Raw genomic sequence first — 15,955 nt, 5'->3', positions numbered from 1 at the left:
AAACCATTGTGATGGCTACTATGAAAAAAAAAAAAAAAAAAAAGAGGGGCGCCTGGGTGGCTCAGTGGGTTAAGCCGCTGCCTTCGGCTCAGGTCATGATCTCAGGGTCCTGGGATCGAGCCCCACATCGGGCTCTCTGCTCAGCGGGGAGCCTGCTTCCCCTGTCTCTCTGCCTGCCTCTGCCTACTTGTGATCTCTCTCTCTCTCTGTCAAATAAATAAATAAAATCTTTAAAAAAAAAAAAAAAGAAACAGAGGGTAAAATAACAGAAAAGATCAATGAAACTAAGCGTTGGTTCTTTGAAAAGTTGTACAAAATTGACAAACATTTAGCTAGATTCACCAAGAAAAAATAGAGGACTCAAATAAATAAAATCAGAAATAAAAGAGGAGACTTTATGACTGAAGCCAGAGAAATACAAAATCACAAGCCTGCTATGAACAATTATGTCACCAAATTTGACAACCTAGAAGAAATGGATAAATTTTTAGAAACATGCAACCTACTAAGACTGAATCATGAAGAAAGAGAAAACCTGAACAGATCAACTACTAGTAAAGAAACTGAATCAATACACAAGACCACCCCAAAGAGGAAAGTCCAGGAGCAGTCACCTTCCCTGGTGAATTCTACCAAACATTCAAAGAATAATTACTACCAATCCTTCTCAAGTTCTTCCAAAAAACAAAACCAAAGAACAGAAGAAGAGGGAATGCTTCTAAACTCATTTTATGAGGCCAGCATTACCCTGATACCAAAATCAGACAAGGATGCCACAAGAAAAGAAAATTATCAGCCAATAACACATCTATGATAAAAACACATGCAAAAATCTTCAACAAAATATTAGCAAACCAAATTCAACAACACATTAAAAAGATCCTATACCATGCAAATGAAAACCACAGTGAAATATCACCTTATACCTGTTAAAATGGCAATTAACAAAAAGACAAGAGATTATCAGTGTTGGCAATCATATGAAGAAAAAGGAACCTTTGTGCACTACTGGTGGGAATGTAAACTGACATAGTCTCTATGGAAAACACTGTGGAGGATCCTCAAAAAATTAAAACTAGACCTACCATGTGATCCAGCAACTCTACTTCTGGCTATTTGATCTGAGGAAAATGAAAAGATACATGCACTCATATTTACTGCATCATTATTTATAATAGCCAACATATGGAAACACCTTTAAGTGTCTATTCAGTAGATGAATGGAATCTAAAAACCAAAACCAAAAAACAAGCTCATTTGACACAGAGTGGCCAGGGTGAGGGAGGAGGAGATATGAAGACCGTAAAAGGTACAAAATTCTAGTTGCAAAATAAATAAGTCCTGGAGGGGCACCTGGGTAGCTCAGTGGGTTAAGACTCTGCCTTTGGCTCAGGTCATGATCTCAGAATCCTGGGATCAAGGCCAGCATCAGGCTCTCTGCTCAGCAGGGAGCCTGCTTCCCCCTCTCTCTGCCTACCTCTCCGCCTACTTGTGATAGCGCACTCATGCTCGCGCGCTCTCTCTCTCTCTCTCTCTCTCTGTGTCAAATAAATAAATAAATAAATATTTTAAAAATAAATACACAAATAAGTCAGAGATGTATACCATGGTAACTACAGTTAATAATACTGTATTGCATATCTGATAGTTGCTAAGAGAGTAAATCTTGTTTCTCATCACAAGAAAAAGGGTTTTTTGCAACATATATATAAGGTGACATATTTTTTTTAAAGATTTTATTTATTTATTTGACAGTGAGAGATTACAAGTAGGCAGAGAGGCAGGCAGAGAGAGAGAGAGAGAGAGAGGAGGAAGCAGGCTCCCTGCAGAGCAGAGAGCCCGATGCGGGACTCGATCCCAGGACCCTGAGATCATGACCTGAGCCGAAGGCAGCGGCTTAACCCACTGAGCCACCCAGGCACCCATAAGGTGACATATTAAGTAGATGGTTGTGATGATCATTTAGCGATGTATACAAATATCAAATGATTATGTTCTACATCTAAAACTAATATAATGTTATGTCCGTGATACCTTAACTAAAGAAACAACAACAAACTAACAAGCATTAGCGGAGAAATTGTAACCCTTGCAATGTTAGTAGTGGGAGTATAAAATAGTGCATCCACTGTGGAGAAAAGTGTACAGCAGTTCCTCAAAAAATTGAGATAGAATTATAGGATCCAATAATCCCACTTCTGGGTATATACCCCCAAAAATTGAAAGCAGGGTCATGTTCATAAGCACTATTACTCACAGTGAGCAAAAATGGGAAAAAATCCTTGTCTAGTGACAGATAAATGAATAAACAAAATGTGGTAAATACAAACAATGGACTATTATTCAGTTTAAAAAGGAAGGAAATTCTGATACCTGTTTCAATGGATAAACCTTAGGACAAATACTGTATGATTCTGCTTGAATGCAGTGCCTACAGTAGTTACATTCACAGAGACAGAAGGTAGAATTGTTGCCAGGTGCTGGGCTGGAAGTGGGGATCTACTGTTTAATGGGTATAATGGGTATAATGGGTATAGAGTTTCAGTTTTGCAAGTGAAAAGACTTTGGAGATGGATAGTAGCGTAGGCTGCACAATAAGATGAATGTACTTAATATCAGTAGACTATACACTTAAAAAGAGATAAAACGGTAAGTCTTATGGCATTTATGGCAATTAAAAACAAATTTTAAAAGCCCAGAACAAAATAAAAAAAAGTAAAAACTAAAACTAAAAATAAAAAAATAAAATAAAAAACCAAATAGACAAGGGAGACTCTGCTTAAAATGTCAAGTCCAGAAAGGGGAAACCAGCTGCCCTCAAGTACAAGGTAGACTGAGGATGGAGCAAAAGTCTCCCCACCTTCTTGCCATACTAACCTTCCACAGGAAATAGCAAGAGAATGGCCCAGTGGTGGGTACGTGTGGAGCCCTCTAGCAGTGATATCATCTCATGAGTGCACTTGCTAACTGAACAAGCAAAATGGAAACCCATGGTATTACTGGACACCAAGCTAAATTTAATCTGAAACATTAAGTTCCCATGGGCCTAAACAGGAGAAGACAATCAGAGAAATATGAAGTTTAAGAGGAATTATGTTGAAATAGCTGCGAGGTTCAAGCAAAAAGCCCAAAGCCTTGTTGACCTGTTTGGATTTCTACAAAAACATATCACAGAGGGAACTGTTACTAGGCCCTAGCCATCAATTTCTCTTAAATAAATGACTTTTTTAGGGGTTTGTGTAGCTTCCACAAAGATAGTACAAATATAGCACATTTTAATCCATGCCAACAATTGGATTCTCTTACAAAAACGGAAGTGGCTAAAACTTTCCATAGCTGTCCTTTCCCTACCTTTTATGGGAAAAATTCTAAAAATATATCACAACCCAGATTAACATGAGAGGGGAGAGTATGTAAATGTAATATCAACATAAAATTGTAATTAAAATGTGTTATGATTCCAAATGCATTTTGCTCTTCTGTATGTTGGTTCTTGTGGAACCTAGAAAATACTGTGAAAAAACTGTATGAACTGAAAAAAATTATTCTTTAATTTAGGGGGTACATTTTTTAATATGCATTCTTATTTTTAATATTTTTAATCACATGTACATCATTTTAAAAATCAAATACTCCTGCAATAAAGGTAGATTCAGTAAGAACTGAATATCTTAAAATATGTATTACATCAACATAACTGGAAATAAAAAAGGAAATTCATCTCAGTAGATGCAGAAAAAGCATTCAACAAAATTCAACTCCTATTCATAATTAAAATTCTCAGCAAACTAGAATAGAAGGGAACTTCCTCAGTCTTGTAAGGTATCTACAAAAACCTCAGTGTTAACATTATACTTTTTGGTGAAGAGACTGCTTTTCCCTAAGATCAGGATCAGGCAATGATATCAACTTTCACCATTCTTATTCAACATTGTAAAGGATGTCCTAGCCAGTGTCATCTGGGGGAAAAGAAGGAAGGGAGGCAGGGGAGAATAGATAGATTGAAAAGAATGTAAAACTGTATTCACAGACAACAGATCATCTATATGTAAAATTCTATAAAAACATCTATAAAAACTATAGAACTAATGAGTGCAGCAACATCACAGGATATAAAGTGAATGTGAAAAAAAGTCAGTTGTGTTTCTACACACTAGCAACAAACTATTAGACATTGAGATTTATAAAATTCTTTTTACAATAACATAAGAATTATGAAGTATTTGTGAATAAATTTAGTTAAATATGTGCCAGGTCTACTGTGGAAACCGCAAAACATTGCTGAGGAAAAGTATATAAGCAAATGGAATGATGAATATAATTATAACATGGTCACAGGTCAGAAGACTCAATATTAAAATGTCAATTTTTACCCAAATGATTTACAGATTTGAAGAAATCATAGTCAAAACCCCAGCAGGGTTTTTTTGGGTAGGAAAACTGATTCTAACATATATATGGAAATGCAAATAACCTAAAACAGCCAGAACATCGTTGAGAAAACAAATTTGGAGGAATTATATTACCTGCTTCAAAAATTACAACATAGCTGAAGTAATCATGACAGTCTCTTCCTGGAGTAAGGACAAATGTATAAGTCAACAGAACAGAAGAGAGAGTCCAGAAATACACCCACACATACATATCAAATTGATTTTCCCAAAGGTACCAAGGTAAATCAATGAAAAAAGGCTAGAGTTTTTAACAAATGGTGCTGGATCATTCTATCTGAAAAAAATTAACCCTGACCCTTAACTCTCACCATACATTAAAAACTAACTCAGTGGTTCCAGAAGTAGATACCTTAAGATCCATGATATTTCATAATATAGTCATTTTTCTCAATACCACATTGCCTGAATCAAAGGGAAGAAGGGGCTCTATGCAAAATAATAAATATTAGTGTTATTAAATAATACTAAAAATTCATAATGGACCATAGGCCTACATATAAGAGCTAAAACTTCAGAATTTCCAGAAGAAAACAGAAAAAATATTTTTGCAATCTTGGAGTTGACAATAATTTCTAAAACAGCATAAAAAAGCATGAATCATAAAGGAAAAAAAAGGTACTTCATCAAAATTTTAGGCTTCTGGGGGCACCTGGGTGGCTCAGTGGGTTAAGCCTCTGCCTTTGGCCCAGGTCATGATCTCAGATTCCTGGGATCCAGCCCCGCATTGGGCTCTCTGCTCAGCAGGGAGCCTGCTTCCCTCTCTCTCTCTGCTTGCCTGTCTGCCTGCTTGCGAACTCTCTCTCTGTGTGTCAAATAAATAAATAAAATCTTTAAAAAAAAAATTTTAGGCTTCTGCTCTTCAAAAGACTGATAAGAAACAAAAAGTTAAGCCACAGACTGAGAGATAAATTTGCAGAACATACTACTTATAAGAGAGTTGTAATCAGAAGAACTCTTAAAATTCAAATATAAAAAGACAACTCCAATTAAAAACATTAAAAAACATAAACAGGCACTACACTAGTAAGACATATGAAGAGTTGGGGTGCCTGGGTGGCTCAGTGGGTTAAAGCCTCTGCATTCGGCTCAGGTCATGATCTCAGGGTCCTGGGATGGAGCCCTGCATCGGGCTCTCTGCTCAGCGGGGAGCCTGCTTCCTCCTCTCTCTCTCTGCCTGCCTCTCTACCTACTTGTGATCTCTATCAAATAAATAAATAAAATCTTTAAAAAAAAAGACATATGAAGAGCAAATACAGGAAAACACAAGAATATGTCATTTTATCACACTTTGTTTTGTGTAATACTTAGCTTTTATGCTTCTCATATGCTGTTGTTTTTACAAATAGAAGTTTTGTGACAATCCTATACAAAGAAAATCTACTGGTGCCACTTTTCCAATAGCATTTGCTCACTTCATGTCTTCGTGTCATGTTTTGGTAATTCTCACAATATTTCAAATTATTTCATTATTACTGTATTTGTTAGGGCGATCTGTGATCAGTCATCTTTGATACTACTACTCTAATTGCTCCAGGGAGTCAGGAGCCACACCCATCTGAGACAGCAAACTAGTAAGTGTTGTGTAGTCTGACTACTCCGCCGACCAGCAGTTCCCCCAGCTCTCTCCCTCTCCTTGCGTCTCCCTATTCCCTGACACATAACAATATCAAAATTAGGCCAAGTAATAACCCCACAGTGAAATGGCCTCTAAGGACACCTGGGTGGCTCAGTCAGTTAAGCATCTGCCTTTGGCTCAGGTCATGAACCCAGGGTCATGGATTGAGTTCCACACCGGGCTCCTTGCTCAGCGGGGAGCCTGCTTCTCCCTCTGCCTGCTGCTCCCCCCCTGCTTGTGTGTGTTGCCAGTGCTCACTCTGTTTCTCTCTCTCTCTGACAAATAAATAAAATCTTAAAGAAAGAAAGAAAGAAATTGCCTGCAAGTGTTCAACGTGAAAGAGTCATGTCTCTCACTCTGAATCAAAAGCTAGAACTGATTAAGATTAGTGAGGAAGGCACCTTGAAAGCTGGGAGAGGCTGAAAGCTAGGTCTCTTGCACCAAACAAGTCAGCCAGGTGGTGAATGCAAAGGAAAAGTTCTTGAAAGAAATTAACAGTGTTATTCCTACTCCAGTGAACATATGAATGATTCAAAGCAAACCAGTCTTCTTGTTGATACAGAGAAAGTTTTAGCACTCTGAATAGAAGATCAAACCAACCATGACATTCCCTTTAGCCAAAGCCTAATCCAGAGCAAGGCCCTAACTCTTCAATTCTGTGAAGGCTGTGAGGTGAGGAAGCTGCTGAAGAAAAGTCTGAAGCCAGCACAGCATAGCTCAGGAGGGGTAAGAGAAGAAGCCATCTCCATAACATGAAAATGCAAAATGAAGCAGCAGGTTATAACAGACAATAATGAAGCAGATCATAATGAAGGTGGCTACATTAAACAACAGATTTTCAGGGTAGATGAAACAGCCTTATATTGATGCCATGTCAGACTTCCACAGGTAGAGAGGAGAAGTCCACACCTGGCCTCAAAGCTTCGAAGGACAGGCTGGCCTGTTAGAGGCTAATGCACCTGATGAGTTGAAGCTGAAGTCAATGCTCATTTACCATTCCAAAAATCCTAGGGCCCTTTAGAATTCTGGTAAAGCTACTTTGCCTGGTTCTATAAATGGAACAACAAAGTCTGGATGAGAGCACATCTTTTTACAACATGGTTTGCTAAATATTTTAAGCTCATTATTGAGACCTACTGCTCTGAGAGATTCCTTTCAAAATATTACTGCTCACTGACAATGCACCTGGTCACTCAAGAGCTCTGATGGAAACGTATAATGAGATGAACGTTGCTTTCATGCCTGCAAACACAACAGCCATTCTGTAGCCCATGGATCAGGAAGTCATTCTGAGTTTCAAGTTTTGTTTAAGAAATACACTGCATAAGGCCATAGCTCCCTTAGCTGGAGATTCTTCTGATGGATCTGGGCAAAGTAAATTAAAAACCTTCTGGAAAGAATTAACCATTCTAGGTACCATTCCAATGTTTCTGATTCAGGGGAAGAGATAAAACATCAGCATTAACAGGAGTTTGGAAGAAGTGGATTCCAGTCAACATGGAGGACTTTGAGGGGTTCCAGACTTGAGTGGAGGAAGTAACTGTAGCTGTGGTGGAAACAGCAAGAAAACTAGAATTAGAAGTGGAGCCTGAAGATGGGACTGAATTGCAACAATCTTGACAGCATTACCTGCTGCAGAGAAGTTGTTGGTAAAAGGAAGAGTCCATCAATGCAGCTAAGTTCACTGCTGTCTTTTTTTTTTTTAGACTTTATTTATGTATTTGACAGAGAGAGAAAGAGCACAAGTAGGCAGAGTGGCAGGCAGGGGGAGAGGGAGAAGCAGGCTCTCCACTGAGCAGGGAGCCTGATGTGGGACTCGAACCCAGGATCCTGGGATCATGACCTGAGCTGAAGGCAACCACTTAACCGACTGAACCACCCAGGTGCCCCTCACTGCTGTCTTATTTAAAGAAACTGCCACAGCCATCCCAAGCTTCAGCAATTACCACCCGGATGTGTCAGCAGGCAGCATCGTCGAGGCAAGGACCAATCCCCGCCCCCGCCCCCAACTAGCAAAAAGATGATGACTCACTGAAGACTCAGATGGTGGTAAACATTTTTTAAGCATAGAGTACTACTTAATTAAGGTATGTACACTGTTTTGTTTTGTTTTTTAAAAAAACATAATGCTATGGCACACTTGATAGACTACAATGTAGGGTAAACTTAACTTATACATACACTGGGAACCAAAACATGCATTTGATTCACCATACTGTGATATTCATTTTATTATATGGCCTAATAACATATTGCAGGTTTTAACCTGCAATACCTCTAAGGTATACCTGTCAACACACAGAAAGTTGTTCAATGTCACTAATCACTATGGGGATGCAAGTTACCATGAGATATCACTAGACATCCATTAGGAGAGTTAAACTTAAGAAGAAGGACAATACCAAGTGTTGGTAAGGACATGGAACAACTGGATCCCTCACTCCCACTGTTGGAATGCCACTTTGAAAACCAGCTGTGTAGTTTCTTATAACACCGATGTACCACGCGAATCAGTGACAGTTCCTCTCTGGGAATTTATCAAAGAAAAATGAAAACATACATTCATACAAAGGCTTTATACAAATGGTTATCCCAGCATCACTCATAGTAACAACAACAAAAAAGGAAAAACCCAAATGTCTATCAAAAGGTGAATGGATAAGCTAATGTGGTTTACACAGATAAGTGAGTACTATTCAGTAATGAAAAGGAACAAATATGGATGAATTCAAAAGCATTTTGCTAAGTGGAAAAGCCAGATACAAAAGACTACATATCCTAGGATTTCATTTACATGAAATTTTAGATAAGGAAAACAATAGCAAGAAAAAGCAGATCTCCAAGAGTAGACAGAGGAGACTGCCTACAGAGTGGTACAAGGAAACTATCAGGGTTAATTGGAACGTTCTACATCATGATTTTAGCAATGGTTACACAACTATATTCATTTATCAAAACACACCAGGGGTGCCTGGGTAGCTAGCTCAGTTGGTTAAGCATCAAACTCTTGATTCTAGCTCAGGTCATGACCTCAGGATTGTGAGACTGAGCCCTGCATCAGACTCCGTCCGTGCTGATCGTGGAGACTGCTTAAGATTCTCTCTCTCTCCCTCTGCCCCTCCCCTCCCTGCTTGAGTGCATGTGGGCACTCTCTCTCTCAAAAACAAAACACATCAAATTGAACACTAAAAATTACTGAGTTTATGTAAATTACACCTCAATAAAACTGAGTTTTAAAAAGCGCTTAAAAGTATTATCCAGTAGGGGCGCCTTGCTGGTTCAGTCAGTACAACACAGGACTCCTGATCTCCGGGTCATGAGTTTAAGCCCCATACTGGGTATGAACCCTACTTAGAATTTTTTTTAATGTATTATCCAATATATAAGGTATATATGTATATGCAACAGGCAACAAATTGTAGAGTTACCGTTGTATTTCTCAGTAGTGGGTATGGAATTTGATAAACTTAGTTTTGTAACTGCACTGCAAAAATCATTTCATGTATGATACAAAGAAACCTCTATCAGTTTGTAACAACATTTACCACTGGTAAAACAGATGAAACAGACAAAGCACAAGGTGGCTCCCTGTGTAAGGAAGCCAAATTGCCTTAATGTCATCATTCAGCAAAGACTCACAATACTGACAGAGGAGAACTAGCTTGGGCTAGGCATCCCCAGTCCACCGTCTGGAATATTCTTCATTTGAAGCTGAAGAAGATATCTTATCCTCTGCAACTAATACAAGCCCTAACTGGGCAAATAAAGCAAAAATGATACAACCATTGCTGCAGTTTTAAAAATCACAAGGAAAACAAAGAGGACCTTGCAAGTCACCCCGTGGAGAGATGAATCATCGCAATGTACAACTATGGGATGCTGCCATCCTAACAGAAAGTGTAAGGGATTCACCAAAAACTCATATCTTTTAAATATATTTGACCTATTTGTTCATGATGTCTTTCCCCACAAGAATGACATTCCACAATGATAGATTTAGATCTCTGCTGTTTACTGCTATATCCCTAGCATCTAGGATGCCTAGCACATAATAATTGTTCAATAAATATCTGTTATGTGAATAAATTATGCTTTTGTTGATATTCAGTAAATATTTGTATGAATTTGTATACAGATATCACTCACAGGCAAAGGATATAATACTCTTCCCTTCTATTTCTTTCTTTTACAATTCTTTGACTATAAGTTGCGTTGTTTTTTCATTTTGTTTCTAAATACCAATTCAAACCCAAACTTTCAAGCAAAATGACTGTTATTTTCTCCTTTATTTACTTCTTCATTTCAAAAATTTCCTACAATATGTGTGTGTATATGCTCAGATTAAAGGACAAATGGAGCTTTATAAAATTAGTTTTATAGAGGGCTATGGAAGTTAATAATAGCACGCTTCAAGTTTTCTTCTAGCTACTTCTTCAGATCTATCCCTCTGCTTATGTTCTTTACCTTCTCTGAAAAACCCTCCACACATTTCTCCATAAATTTAGCCTGTCTCAACCCAATTTCCCCAGTTAAGAATCCTTTCTAATACTGGTTAATCTCAATCCTTTGATCCACTTTGGCTCCCAAAACAGAACCATAAACCCCTTTCGGCCAGGCAATATTCAGTATATTTTTGTATTTCCCTCTGCTACAGAACATTGATAAATGCTTAATTTGTTGAACATGATGAATTTCTGCAGCCCTGAAGAAGCTTGAGGGTACAAAAATTAATGTAAAGCTACAAAGATAAATAAATATATTTCCATATAAAACTGTATGCATAAAACCTACCAGCAGTGTCTGTCCTTGGGAAATGAAGAAATGACCTGATATAACGATGGTGAGAACAAGATACCCAGATTCTTCACTGGAGTCAAAAACCTTGGAAAAGAAGAGAGTGAGAGAAATGTGGGTAAAACAATACATTTCTGTAATACTAGTAAATGTTTATCTTTTCACACTGATTTTCCTACTCAGAATGTTCCCTTTCCTTCCATTTAATCTGTAACCATCTACTTATACTTTCAAGTTTCTCCTTTATAGGGGCTAACAGCCAGCTTTTAAAAAGTATTACTAAATTAAGTATTTTGAAATGAAAAGGATACTAATTTAAAAATAAAGAATTGTGGGCCTTGAGCTAACCACTTTTCAGTAACATATTAATAAGTTATTAGTTATCTTTGAGCCTGTTTCCTTTCTTAAAATAGGGATAATGCCTTACAGGGTTGCTGTGAGACTTCAGAGTACTAGTTTCTTCAGTCATATAAATCCATTTTTACAACATCTCAAAACCTGGTGCTTTCCTTTGGATGAGCTTTAATTTGTCAATGTCACTTTTTTTTTTAAAGATTTTATTTATTTATTTGACAGAGATCACAACCAGGCAGAGAGGCAGGCAGAGAGGGAAAGAGGAGGAAGCAGGCTCGCCGCTGAGCAGAGAGCCCGATACGGGACTCGATCCCAGGACTCTGAGATCATGACATGAGCTGAAGGCAGAGGCTTTAACCCACTGAGCCACCCAGGTGTCTCTCAATGTCACTCTTAAAATATGGTGCCCCAAACTGACCGAAATGTGCTGGGTGTGGTCTATCTCCAATTACGCAGTACAGCCTACAATGACATTAACCTTTTGAGGGGGTAGTCCCATTTGAAGAATGATCTGGTATCAGAAAAACCTCTTGAAACTTTATCACTTATGTTGGTAAATCATTCCTTCACATTCTTAATCCAAACCTAAGTGTAAGATCTTGCATTTATTCTCATTATATTTTTCTTGCTAGATTTGGCCTATAGTTTCAGAGGAGAGTTGAGGCAATGAAATCAAAATATCAAAGAGGACATGATTCATAGGTATAGAAGACTGGGATTTGGGTCTTAAGTGACTACCTTGTATATATAGGTAGCTTTAATATACTGAAAGATAAACATCCTTGTATAAATAGTAAAATGAAATTATGGATTTACCTCAATGCTCAAAGCTCAAAACAATGAATACATACCTAACTGAAGTCTATCTTTATAAGGTTACTACATTCTTTTGAGAAATAATGTTTTCATAGTTTCATCTGTGGGGAATACAGCTTTAATGCTATATTTAAACTTAAGGAGTTCCTACTGAGATTTCTCTAATTCACTTTAAATTCCAACCTTTAAAAAAAATGGTATTTAAAAAAATTTTTTTTTAAAGATTCTATTAACCTATTTGACAGAGATCACAAGTAGGCAGAGAGGCAGGAGGAAAGAAAGGAGGAAGCAGACTCCCCGCTGAGCAGAGAGCCTGACCCTGGGATCATGACATGAGCCGAAGGCAGAGGCTTTAACCCACTGAGCCACCCAGGCCCCCCCCAAATGGTATTTTAGATGTCAAGGAAGGTATGCTAAACTCTGCACTTTGGTGGTTATTGCTCCGTCTCTTTTCCAGGATTAGGAACTCAGTTATTTGTATGATACTCTTCCAGCTACAGTTTAAATGGTTTATCTTGAATGCCTCATGACCACTTAAAATCACAAAGACAGCTAGGAGTCAAGTACAGCTTTCAAAACTAGAGCTTGGTCAACAAATTCTTTGAGAGGCAATTTTTCAACATGACAGCTTATTTTTTACAAATGTACTATATATGCCAAAAATATCCCCCAAAGTATCCAACAGTTAAATGTATAAATTAATGAATGATGATAAAACAAACGTATAATAATCACCACACAGGTGAAGAAACAGAAAACACTGCCAGCCTTCCAGAAGGTACCCTAGTGCTGTCTCCCAACCACTACCTGCTCCCTCCTCCCCCTAAGGTAGCCATATTTCTAACACCATAGTTTAGCCCTATTTGTATGAATGGAATCATATAGAAAGAATTATTTTCAGTCAGTCTTCATCAGTGTTGTTGCACATACCTAAGTTCATTTGTTTTCAGTACTACAGAATACCATTCTACAATAATACCACAATTTATTATTTCATTCTTTTGTTGATGAATATCGTTTTCCAGTTTAGGTTGAGCACAAATAATGCTGTTATGAACATTTTTGTCTATGTCTTTTGTTGGCTAGAAACACTCATTATGGAGACACCAATTCTTTCCAAATTATTTTGTAATTTTTTCAAGTGGTAACTAATGACTTCCATGAGAATCCCAGGAGACTTCTCCCCTGCTCGCCAAACTGCTACTTCTAATTGCCTACTTGTGATCTTCACTTAAAGGCCCAATAGTCATTTCAAAATCAACAGCCCCTAACTTGAAGTCCAAACCTTCCCATTCATACATTAATTCATTCAATATTTACAAAGTCTTGAGCAAGTGACATCTGTTGCCTATCACCAGGAGTAGAAATCCAAGCATTCCTGCCCACTGCATTTTGGTACTGGAGTCACTGTGGAAAACACAACAGTCAAGCACTGAATGGAACAGCACTCTACTCACATAGGGAAGAAACAGAGCAAGATTAATATCTGAGCCGAAGGCAGAGGCTTTAACCCACTGAGCCACTGAGGCTCCCCAAGAAATGCATTTTATTTATTTATTTTTTTAAAAGATTTTATTTATTTATTCGACAGTTAGAGATCACAGGCAGGCAGAGAGGCAGGCAGAGAGAGAGAGAGAGAGGAGGAAGCAGGCTCCCTGCTGAGAGAGAGCCTGATGTGGGGCTCGATCCCAGGACCCTGGGATCATGACCTGAGCTGAAGACAGAGGCTTTAACCCACTGAGCCACCCAGGCACCCCAAGAAATGCATTTTAAATATAAAAATATAAACAGGTTAAAAACAAAAGAGTGGGAAAAACATATACCATGAGAATACTAATCAAAGAATGTTGGAGTATGCATATTAACATTAGGCAAAAATATCAAAAAGATAAAAAGATGGTCATTTCATAGTGATAAAGGGGTAGGTTAATCAAGAGACATAACTATCCTAAACATTTATGTCCCCAAAAACAGAGCTTAAAAATACATGGCAGGGGGGTGGGAGGGTGGGGTACCAGGTGGTGGGTATTATAGAGGGCACGGCTTGCATGGAGCACTGGGTGTGGTGAAAAAATAATGAATAATATTTTTCTGAAAATAAATAAATTGAAAAAAAAAATAAAATAGAAATTATTTTAAAAAAATAATTACTAATTATAATTATACTAATTATATAAATATAATTATCAGTTACTGAAGCAGTAACTGATAGAACAGCAGGAGGAAATATATAAATCCACAATTATAGTCAGAGCTTTCAATACCCCTCTCTCAATAACTGATAGAACAAGTACATGGAAAATCAGTAAATAATAGTAGATTTGAAGAACAGTATCAACCAACATAATCTCATGGACGTTTATAAAACACTTTAACCAATACCAGCAAAATACACATTCTCCTCTAGTATATACAGAGCATTTACCAAGACACACAAAATTCTGGGCCATAAAACAAGTCTTAGTACATGTTAAGTATGTTCTATCAAAACTAACATTAAATTAGAAATCAGTAACAGACAGATCTCTGAAAAAAAAACTCTTCAAATATTTTGAAACTAAGTAACACACTTCGAAATAACCTATGGGTAAATAAGATAAAAGAGAAATTAGAAGTATTTTGAAACGAATATAATTCACTATCTTAATAAACTAAAAAGAAAAACCATATAATCACCTCAATAGTGAGAAATATATAGAAAAAGCCTTTGACACAAACCAACATCTACTCCTTATTTACAAACTCAGCAAACCAGGAATAGAAGGAAATTCCTTGAGCTGATGAAGGGCATCTATGAAAAACCTACAGTTCACAGGAAAGATGGAAAGCTTTCTAAGATAAAAAAATAAGACAATAATGTTAGCTCTCTTACCATTCCTATCAACATTATCCTGGAGGTTCTAACTTTTGTAATCAGGCAAGAAAAAGAAATAAAAGAATGAATTAAAACAGTCTTAAATTCAGACAACATGATCATTTATGTAGAAAATTTAATTGATTTTCTTAGAATAAAACTAAATTTATACAAACTAGAAAAAAACAATTAGAGTTTGAAATTTTAAAAATATCAACATTTATAACAGCATCAAAAATATGAAATATTTAGGGATATGACAAAAAAGTGAAAAAGATCTGCACACTGAAAATTGACAGAAATTTAAAAACACATAAATATATGGAGAAAGATATTTTGTTCATGGATAGGAACATTTAGTATTGGCAAGATACTGAGGCAGGCAGAATAATGGTCCCTCAAAGATTTCCATGTCCTAATCCCTGGAACACGTGGATATATCTTACATGGCAAAGGAAACTTTGCAGAGGTAATTCAGGTTAAAGATCTTGAGATGGGAGAGTAGCCTGGATTATCCAGGTAAGCCCAGTATAATCACAAGGTTCTTACAAGGGAAAGAGGGAAGCAAAAGAATCAGAAAAGGAAATCTGACTGCTTTGAAGATGATGGTATTAGTACAAGGCTAGGAATTCAAGCAGCCTCTAGAGGTTGGAACAGGCAGAAACATACTCCCCTAGAGCCTCCAGAAGGAAAGTATCCCTACTGACACCTTGATTTTAGCCTTACTAAGATGTATTTCAGGCTTCTGACTGCAGAACTATAAGCTAGTAAGTCTGAGTTGTTTTAAGCCACTAAGTTTGTAGCAATTTGTTAACAGCAGCAACAATCAAAATTCTAAATTCTACTGTAGAGATTAAAGACACCACAATCAAGCATTTCAGTCAGCTAACATTAATAAAGAACCCACTATATAGTGATTTATTTTATAAATATTTGGGAAAGGAGAAAAAAAAAAAAACATAGAAAGGAATGTCCCTGACCTTGAGCTTCATTCATTCAACAAATATTTATTAAGCACCTACTAGACTCCAAGCATTTTTTAGATGGGAAACATAACTGAACAAAATT

General features: G+C 37.2%; 1 protein-coding gene across 1 annotated transcript in view; it reads right to left on the bottom strand.

The window, feature by feature from the left end:
- The window catches only part of REC114 (REC114 meiotic recombination protein), a 109,040-nt gene that overhangs the window by 77,728 nt on the left and 15,357 nt on the right, over nucleotides 1–15,955 (bottom strand). Inside the window, exon 2 of the mRNA XM_044231798.1 lies at nucleotides 10,861–10,950. Within this exon, the coding sequence (XP_044087733.1) occupies nucleotides 10,861–10,950 (90 nt within the window). The remainder of the gene's footprint in view (nucleotides 1–10,860; nucleotides 10,951–15,955) is intronic.

Source organism: Neovison vison, chromosome 13, assembly GCF_020171115.1.
Source record: "Neovison vison isolate M4711 chromosome 13, ASM_NN_V1, whole genome shotgun sequence".
Taxonomy (NCBI): Eukaryota; Metazoa; Chordata; class Mammalia; order Carnivora; family Mustelidae; genus Neogale; species Neogale vison.
This window is presented reverse-complemented; position numbering and strand designations above follow the sequence as displayed.